The following is a 10,303-nucleotide window of genomic DNA, read 5'->3' on the forward strand; positions in this document are numbered from 1 at the left end:
GCCTTTATCCTTTTACAACAAACACATACCAAGCAGACACTAAATTAAGCAAAGGTTTTCGACATTTCACAACAGTACCAAAAATTAATGTCTACAACAAGGCTGGTATTTCAGCAAACAATTTACAGGCAGACTCTCGGACACAAACAAAACACTCACAAGGTAATCAAAATCACTACAATTCAACACCCGATTTCACCGGATCCAATTTCCGATCCCTGTCTTCTTGTTGTCGTTGTTGTTCTTGGCGGGGTTATGGCAGCGCAGTGCTTGGGGACACTTAGTTTTGGAAGGTTTTTTATTAAACTTTGAGCTCTTTTGGTTAAATAACATTTCGGGATGGTTTTTGGTTAAATATTTGTTGACCTAAGCCCTTTTCATTAAAACCCTCTTTATTTTATCCTTATTGTTAAAATTCAAAACTTTTAACCATTTTTATTAGTTTTCTTATAATTAACTCGCTTTTTACCATTCGTTTCTTACACTTTTTCTCTTGGAGAAAAAAAGAAGAAAGATAAAAATCCACCTCTCTCCCTCTGGGTTAAAGCTGTTTCTCTGCCCTCCTCTTCAACTCATAACGAAAAAAATCAGATCATACTCACCTGCATTTTCTCACCTTTTCCCTCACTTTCTCCTCCCCTAGATTCTCTCTCTCACTCAATCTCTCGAGTCAGCGACTCGGTGACTCGCCAATTTACCGCGTCCCCAGTTCCAGGAATCACTGAATTCTCGCCTCATTTCTCTCTCAGCTTCGTTAGGCACCGGACGACGGAGCTTGTGGACTGCACTGGAAGACGCGAAGACTCCAACACTCCGAGAGCGTTGGTTTCTATGCGGACTGAGGGAGTTGGATTGAAGTTGGACTGAAATTGGCGACGATGGTGGATTTGAGTGTCGGTGGAGATTGGCGGCTGTTTGGGGGAGAAGATATGGGGTTCCACTTGGAGGCTGAGTTCAGAGTCTGTGAATGGCGGTGTTTGGTTACGAGAGTGGTTGAGTCCCGGATTGGGGTTTAGAATCTAGACTTGTTTAGGGTTTTTGAGGAGGAGAAGAAATGTCGCGGACCGATAGAATGGGTTCGGATCTTAGCAGGACCGGTCCCGTCGAAAGAGACATCGAGCAGGTATTGTTATTTATTGGGGTTTCGATTTTTTTTTTTTTTTTTTTTTTTTGGGTTTAATTTGATTTTCTGCTGTTTAATGGTGTTGCTGCTAATGTTGAATGCTTTGAGTATAAACTAATTAGGAGGTGTTATTTGATCCAAAATTGAGTGTTTATCTCGTTGTTTGAGATGCTATATTGGTGGTGGTGATGATGGCGATGATGATTTGCGAGTTTTGTTCAATGTGATCAAGTGGCAATGAGTTGCTTATTGCATGAAATGATTTTTTGAATGAGACTGTAACTCGTGGGATGTGAAGCGGCTGCAGCTCGTGGAATTTAGAGTACTACATTTAGATTAAGCCATGGAGTTTAGTGTTTGCTTACGTTGATAGTTGGGGGTCACATTATTGAAATTCACTACTTTTTCCACTGTTTTTTGCGATATGAGTTTGGGGGTTGGGTAGTTGAAGCGAATACATTTGATTGCTCTAAGTTTAGGGATGACAGTTGTTAAGGGTTTACGTATGAGTTTAGCAATTGAGTTGCAGTTACCTTATACAAACAAAAGCAAAAGACCAATCAAATTGATCATTGTTGTATCACATACAACGGATTTACTCTATTTAAATCATGGGACCAAAACGGGTTTGATTTTACTGTATTAGAGGTGGAGGATGGGGGCAATATAATTCAAATTTTCTTTGATGAAAATTAAAAAATTAGAAAAGAAGAAGAAAGGGGGTTAGTGGAATAGGATATTTCTTTGATGATAGTCTGGGGCAATAATTGAATAATGACGGAAATGAATTTTTTGTAACATTTGAAAATAGGAACTTGTTTTCTCATTCCCGTCCTCCCTTGCCGATAGGTTTCTCTTCTTTCTATCAACACTTCAGATTGGTGCTTAGGAATATTGCATTCATAACATTGCAGAGCATCTCTTCCCAGGATTAATACAAGTATAGGTTCAATTGTTATGAGTGGTTATGTCATCTTTCACTTAATTCAGTTTGATCTTCATTGGTTGAATTAAGTGTGCTGATCCTTCAAAGGAATTGTATACTAAATGATAGCAAAACTCAATATGAATTCTTAAAGGGAATTGTATCTACGATGCATGGACATGGTGGTATCCCCTCGTATCCCCGTGTGGAGTCCCCTCGTATCCCCATGTCGTGTCGTATTCCCTTGTGGTCATACATCAATTCTTGTTAATTTGACATATCCCCATGTCATGTCGTATCCCAGTGTCTGTATCCGTGTCCATGCATGGTAGAATTGTATATTAGAACTCAGTTTGAATGCTAGCTCCTATGGATTTATGCACTTCTTTCTTTAAAATGTCTTTCTCCTCTTCGTAATTTTAGTAGGCTTAATGAATAAGTAATTTGTTATCCTTTCCTATACATTACTGTTATTCTTTTCTTAATATTTTCTTTTCATACACGAAATTGCTGAATATGCTTAAGTTAGAGTCTTGACTGTTTCTTACTACAGGCTATTACTGCTCTAAAGAAAGGGGCATACTTGCTCAAGTATGGAAGAAGGGGGAAGCCTAAGTTTTGTCCATTTCGTCTTTCCAATGTAAGTTTGTTCCTGAATTTTCTGATTTGCTGTTATAATATTGTGTTTGGGTCTGCCTTCTTATCTATGTTGTTCTTTTCCTTTCCTTGCAAGAGTACCATATGTATCCCTTTTTTTCATCCATTCTCATGTTGGAAGCCATCCTTAAACATAGAAGGATTTAATTACATGATCATATTCAGCACCTACATGAGGCAGAATAAAATGGTGTTAAAACTAATTAAGTACGCCTACTCAGATCTTCTGCAACAGTTTCATCCAATTCCCGTATCAACAATCTTATATGATATATATCTTGAGGCATCTAATTGTAGCTAAAAGCTTTGTGCTCTTCAATACAGTAGTTTCGTAAGACTGTCATACATAATTTTTCCTGTTAATATATATAATTCATCATTGGTTGTTGCTTTCAGGATGAATCCGTTCTAATCTGGTTCTCTGGGAAAGAGGAAAAGCACCTTAAGCTAAGCCACGTGTCTAGAATTATTTCTGGGCAACGGACTGTAAGTGTCTTAACTGTGAAGATGCATCATCTATATATCTTACTCACATGTACAAATTTTTTGACAATGTGGTTGCATGACTACATCAGTCAATGATCTTTTATTGAAAGAAAAATTGGTATGCTTTTAATGTGTGATTAAGTTGTAACTTTTTTTAAACCCAAAAACCACTGGTTATGTGAAAAAGCTGGATATTTTGACCATATTTAGCCATGGGTTATCTGTTTATTTTTTATTTTCTGTTTTCCATCTTTATACATGTACCACTGCATGTGTAGTACTAGTATATAACATGTGCCATTCTGGATCATAAGAAGCCTTGAATTTCCCTACTCTTGTGCCATTTCTCTTGTTATTCCTCCTTCCTCCTTGAATTTATTAATCTTAAGGATGATTTTTTTTTAAGGATTTGTTTGTTTGATAATGATTCTGGCGATTTCTCATTATAACCCTCATATCTCATTGATTGTGCTTTTGTGCTTGCGTATGTTTCTGTGTTTTAATTTTATCAGAGCTCCATATCTTTATGCATCTGCAGCAACATGATGCTAAGGTCTGAATAAAAATTAAAAGATAAGACTACTGATCAAACATGGCCCTATTTCTTCCAGCCAATCTTTCAAAGGTATCCACGGCCTGAGAAGGAGTACCAGTCATTTTCTTTAATATATAATGACAGGTCACTAGATTTGGTAAGGTTCAATCTACTCTCTTTGATTGCTATCGTCTTTTGTTCTATCCTTTGGTCATACTGTCATAGTAGAATGGTTTTGATATTGTTTTAAAGTGTATGTATTCAGTGATCTGATTCTTCTGTACTAGATTTGCAAAGATAAAGATGAAGCTGAGGTTTGGTTTAGTGGCTTAAAAGCATTGATATCCCGCAGCCATCATCGAAAATGGAGAACGGAGTCAAGGAGTGATGGAATTCCATCTGAAGCAAATAGTCCTAGAACATACACTCGGAGAAGCTCCCCTCTAAATTCTCCATTTGGTAGTAATGATAGCTTACAGAAGGTATGTCTTCTTCTTCCTGTGTATGGGAAAGGGATCCTCCCCAACTCCCTTCCACCAAGTCCACCAAGGCCACAAATCTGGGCCTTTGAAATTTGATCCAACGGCTACAAACAGGGGCCCACTTTAAAAGTTATAATAACTTTAGCCAATGGATCAAATTTCAAAGGCCCGGATTTGTGGCCTTCGTGGACTTGGTGGAAGGGATCCGGAGAGGATCCCCTTCCCTTTGTATGCTCTTCTTCACTTGCGTCCAAAATGTAAATTAAATTCTTTTATTTTATTCCATTCAGGATAGTGCAGATCACCTTCGCCTTCATAGTCCGTATGAAAGTCCTCCTAAAAATGGTCTGGATAAGGCACTTTCAGATGTGATACTGTATGCTGTTCCTCCCAAGGGTTTCTTCCCTTCAGATTCGGCCAGTGCTTCCGTACATTCTGTGTCATCTGGGGGCTCAGACAGTGTACATGGGCAGATGAAGGCAATGGGAATGGATGCTGTTAGAGTTAGTCTATCCAGTGCTGTTAGCTCATCAAGCCAAGGTTCTGGTCATGATGATGGTGATGCCTTGGGAGATGTTTTCATGTGGGGAGAGGGCACAGGAGATGGTGTTGTGGGTGGTGGTTCTCATAGAGTTGGAAGCTGTCTTGGTGCAAAAATGGATTCTTTGTTGCCCAAAGCCTTAGAATCTAAAGTCGTACTTGACGTCCAAAACATTGCATGTGGTGGTAGGCATGCTGCTTTAGTAACGAAGCAAGGGGAGATTTTCTCTTGGGGAGAGGAATCGGGGGGCAGGCTTGGGCATGGTGTGGATGTTGACGTTTTGCAACCAAAGCTCATTGATGCACTTAGTAATATCAACATTGAGCTTGTTGCTTGTGGTGAGTACCATACTTGTGCTGTTACGCTTTCTGGTGATCTGTACACATGGGGTGATGGAACTTACAATTTCGGTCTACTTGGACATGGAAATGAAGTGAGCCATTGGGTCCCCAAAAGAGTAAATGGACCCTTGGAGGCTATACATGTCTCATCCATATCTTGTGGACCCTGGCACACAGCCGTAGTAACTTCTGCTGGGCAGTTGTTTACTTTTGGTGATGGCACATTTGGTGTTCTTGGCCATGGTGATCGGAAAAGTGTTTCAATTCCCAGGGAAGTGGAATCCCTGAAGGGCCTTCGCACTGTGCGAGCAGCTTGTGGTGTTTGGCATACTGCTGCAGTTGTAGAAGTCATGGTTGGGAATTCAAGTGCCAGCAACTGTTCATTAGGAAAGCTGTTCACTTGGGGAGATGGTGATAAGGGTAGGCTGGGGCATGGTGACAAGGAAGCAAAACTTGTGCCTACCTGTGTTGCCGCTCTGGTTGAATCCAATTTTTGTCGAGTTGCTTGTGGACATAGTATGACAGTTGCTCGTACAACATCTGGTCATGTCTACACAATGGGAAGTCCTGTTTATGGCCAGTTAGGAAATCCTCAAGCTGATGGAAAGCTTCCAACTCGAGTTGAGGGAAAGCTCTCCAAGAGTTTTGTGGAAGAGATTGCTTGTGGTGCCTATCATGTTGCAGTTTTAACTTCAAGAACTGAAGTGTATACTTGGGGAAAAGGAGCAAATGGTCGTTTAGGTCATGGGAATATAGATGATCGAAATTCCCCAACATTAGTTGAAGCTCTGAAAGATAAGCAAGTCAAAAGTATTGCTTGTGGTGCTAATTTTACTGCAGTTATATGCCTTCATAAATGGGTTTCAGGAGTTGATCAGTCAATGTGTTCGGGTTGCCGGCTTCCATTTAATTTTAAAAGAAAACGCCATAATTGTTATAATTGTGGGCTTGTGTTTTGTCATTCTTGCAGCAGTAAGAAATCACTCAAAGCTTCCATGGCACCAAATCCTAGCAAACCTTATCGTGTCTGTGATAATTGTTTTAATAAACTGAGAAAAGCTGCTGAAACTGATACTTCATTACGGACATCTATAAGCAGAAGAGGAAGTATCAATCAGGGGTCAAATGAGGTTATTGATAAAGATGATAAGTTGGACTCCAGATCTCGTGTGCAACTTGCCAGGTTTTCTTCAATGGAATCTCTGAAGCATGTGGAAACCCGTTCATCAAAGAAAAATAAGAAACTAGAATTTAACAGCAGTCGAGTCTCACCTGTTCCAAATGGAGGATCACAGTGGGGAGCTCTTAATATTTCTAAACCTTTTAATCCAGTATTTGGGTCATCCAAGAAGTTTTTCTCAGCCTCTGTTCCTGGATCAAGAATTGTTTCTCGAGCTACATCCCCAATTTCAAGGCGCCCCAGCCCACCTCGTTCTACAACACCAACTCCAACTCTGGGAGGACTCACATCGCCAAAGATTGTTGTAGATGACGCTAAAAGGACAAATGAAGGCCTCAGACAGGAGGTTATCAAACTAAGATCACAGGTATCAACTACTTATCTTTTTAATTTTCAACAAGTGTTGGTGCACAGCTCTCTTGTAAGTCAGCTGCTGGTGAAAATTGACTTTGTTTACTTGATTCTCTTTTTCTCCTTTCACCAGTTTTTATTTTGATGAAATAAGTAATTGTGTAGTGGCCTATTTGTGGAAATTAAACTCCGACAACTCAATTTCAACTTTTTTCATTTTGGAATTAATATAACTATTGGCAAGAATTTTAAAAAATTACAAGTCTGGATCTTTAATAATTTAACATGGTAATATTTCACATATAGAAATCAAAATCCCTCTCCCCTCCAACATGAGAAATTTTCTTTAAACTAGAAAACGAAATATGCCTTTTCATCAAACTATATCCAAATAAAAATTCAATTACCGAGTATTTCAAATGAATTAAGGTCACAACTGGTGATAATTTTTTATTGATCAACAGGTAGTTGAAGATGAATTTTGTTATTCTCAAATGTGGAGCAGACAATGTGGCATGAGTTTTCGTTTTTAAGTGACTGAGCAATTAACAGTAAGAAATATAGCACAAAGAGAGAGCAAAAGAATGAAATTAAATTAATCAGTGTTACTTTTTACTTGGTGGAAAGTTAACTGTTTTTTGAGACAATTGAAAAGAATCATAGATAATTAATAAGAAACATACCAAGAGAAAAAACAAAGGGAGGAAAAAAACCAAAAATTGAAACAATCATGTTATTCTTTTTCTATTTATAGAAATGTGACCTTTGTGTTGGGCTATCGATGCCCTTCAAATTTACTTTCCAAGACCAAACATATTCATATTACACTTGTTCAGTTTTCTCCTTGAGCGTTTTGTCTGACTACTATTATCTCTAAGGTTGAAAGTCTTACTCAAAAAGCCCAAATACAAGAGGTTGAGCTAGAACGAACAACTAAACAGCTGAAGGAAGCAATAGCAATTGCAGGTGCGGAGACTGCAAAATGCAAAGCAGCAAAGGAAGTGATCCAGTCACTTACTGCCCAAGTAAGAATACGATAGATGTTTACATTCTTGGTACAATACTTATTGTTATTTTTAACCATTGTTTCAAATGTAGTTTGTTAGTTAGATTGATTATTGATTTTTCTTTATGTTATAAGTTCTGCTATCTATCGAAAATGTATCTAGGTGTACGTAAGAGTTATTTTTCACCAGAAACAGTGAAGAAATAGATTCTCGTTTGATTCTGGTTTTCATTTGACATGTGTTGACTGCTTGCTTAGTATATTTGATAGAGATCAACTTTTTCTATTCCACAATAAATGTGTATGACATATTGAACTACATGGAATGGTAACTATAAATTATTTATAGTGCCATGCGCTAAAGAGATTTTCCTGAGTCAGTTCTGGTGATCTATTCAATTGGTCGGGCACAAATAGATCCTTACTGTATACTGTCACTTGTGCTCTTATAGGCCAAGTCTAGCTGATGGTTAATTTTGTGTTTTGTATATGTTGACCAGTTGAAGGACATGGCTGAAAGGCTGCCTGTTGGAGCAGTACGGAATATCAAATCACCCTCTCTAGCTTCTTCCTTGGGTTCTGATCCTTCCAACGAAGTTCCTATTCCTTTGACTGACCGATTGAATGGTCAATTAACATTCCAAGAACCAGACTCCAATGGACCAAACAGTCAGTTGTTTTCTAATGGGTCCAACACCACCAGTAACCGCAATTCAGGTCACAACAAACAAGGACATCTAGATGTGGCAACCAGAAATGGGACCAAAATTAAAGAAAACGAATCTCATCATGAAACTGAATGGGTTGAGCAAGATGAGCCTGGTGTATATATCACACTTACTTCCCTACCGGGAGGCGCCAAGGATCTCAAGCGAGTTCGTTTCAGGTATATTGTACTTACCTACATAACAATATGTGCGTAGATGTGTTTTTACCTTTTTGATAATAGCGTGTATTAGTGTATATATGGGACAATGTTCTCTTGCCAGACTGATAACATACCTATTAATCTAGACTACGGGGGGGTGTATTCAATTGAGAATTTGAGGGACTTTAATAGATTTATAAATCCATGGATTTTAATTGATTTGTAGAGATTCCATATAAAATTTTGATTCAATTCCCTCGAAATCTCATGGGGAGAGGTGACATTTGTGGATGCTTAAAATACACTACGAAATCTCTCCAATTCCCTCTAATTCCTCAACTTTCTCAAATTCTTTAAAATCAATTTCTAATTGAATACACCTGAAATGTTATAAACTTCCTTAAAATCTTAATTGAATACACCCAAATTTCTAGGGATTTTAATAAACTATCTTAAAATTCTAATTGAATACACCTTCAGAGAATCACTTAAAATTCTAATTAAACTATCTTAATTGAATACACTGTCTGGAAGAGAACATTTCGTTCATACAAATATAATATATATATATATATATATATATAGAGAGAGAGAGAGAGAGAGAGAGAGAGAGAGAGAGAGAGAGAGAGAGAGAGAGTAAATTGTATAGAAGTTTACCATATCAGTATATTCATACAGTAATTCAAATTTATATCACTGGTGAATGCAGTCGGAAGCGATTTAGTGAGAAACAAGCAGAACAGTGGTGGGCAGAGAACCGAGCAAGAGTATATGAAATATACAATGTGCGCACGGTAGACAAGTCTAGTGTAGGCATTGGGAGCGAGGACTTGGCTCACTGACATGTGGGAACAGTCATCTGTACATGGAAACGATATTTTTGTTTCAGGTTCAAGCTTGGGTTACCAAGGTCTGATTCGTTAATTAGCGTTGGCTTTGATTCTTATAAAGGTTTGAAGAAGCAGAGGTTTGGTATAGGGGTTTGATTGCGTTTTTACTTTTCCCATTTTTCTCTAATTTTGTTGTATTCTAATTTTTCCCTATGTTCCTTGTGTGGGGGTTTGAGGGTGAGAAATGTAAATTCCTATTAGGTTGCTGGCGCTTGTGGAAAGCAGCTGCGGTGTAAACTCCATAAGCGATTGCATCTGCAAAAAATTTTTCAAGTCTTTTCCGCAATGGTTCATAAATGTGTTTATATTCGAGGCATTGCGTATGCGCGTTTTGTACATGATATAACCAGCTCTGTGTTACCATATGATGTGCACATAATTCATCACATTACAGTGTTGTGTATTGGAACAAAGGAACAGTTGTAGAATTGGTCCTCTTGGCTGGGGAGACCTCTTGAATTGCTGAGTTTTTGAAAGTGGATGCATGGTTTACTAGTCGATATGTGACACAATGGCTCTTTACAATTTCAACAAAAAATCGCCTACTTGCATCTGGAGTATTCTATACTAGGGGTGCAACGCGGCACATTGGATGGTCAAAGCAAACCTAACCCAACTTTCACAATTCGAGTTTGGATTGGGTTTGGTTTCATGAGGGTTTTGTAGGGTCTGAGTTTTAATTGGGTTCGGGTTTACCCAACTCTTTCGAGTTTCATCTTATAATACTTTATTTTGCATAGTTTTTCAAATTTTAAGCCAAACAATGTCAATACTAGGTAAAATTTCATTTACATTTCACTACCCACACAGAAAGTTAAGCCAAACAATGTCAATACTAGTTAATTCTAGAGAGAATTATCGATATACTCAGATATTAAATAATCAAGTTAACTAATAGTTTTCTAATAAGAAATTCTC

General features: G+C 38.1%; 1 protein-coding gene across 1 annotated transcript; it reads left to right on the top strand.

Annotated features, from left to right (window-relative positions):
* Positions 1-481: 481 nt before the first annotated feature.
* Positions 482-9,880, top strand: LOC148693045 (PH, RCC1 and FYVE domains-containing protein 1-like). The gene is made up of 9 exons (XM_088679372.1): positions 482-1,123; positions 2,602-2,688; positions 3,102-3,191; positions 3,803-3,883; positions 4,014-4,208; positions 4,499-6,637; positions 7,500-7,646; positions 8,128-8,513; positions 9,205-9,880. Exons 1-9 carry the CDS (start codon positions 1,055-1,057, stop codon positions 9,335-9,337), a joined length of 3,327 nt encoding a protein of 1,108 aa, XP_088535498.1. The 5' UTR covers positions 482-1,054; the 3' UTR covers positions 9,338-9,880.
* Positions 9,881-10,303: the final 423 nt, after the last annotated feature.

Source organism: Pyrus communis, chromosome 11, assembly GCF_041283825.1.
Source record: "Pyrus communis isolate YQ-2024b chromosome 11, ASM4128382v1, whole genome shotgun sequence".
NCBI classification, from domain to species: Eukaryota; Viridiplantae; Streptophyta; class Magnoliopsida; order Rosales; family Rosaceae; genus Pyrus; species Pyrus communis.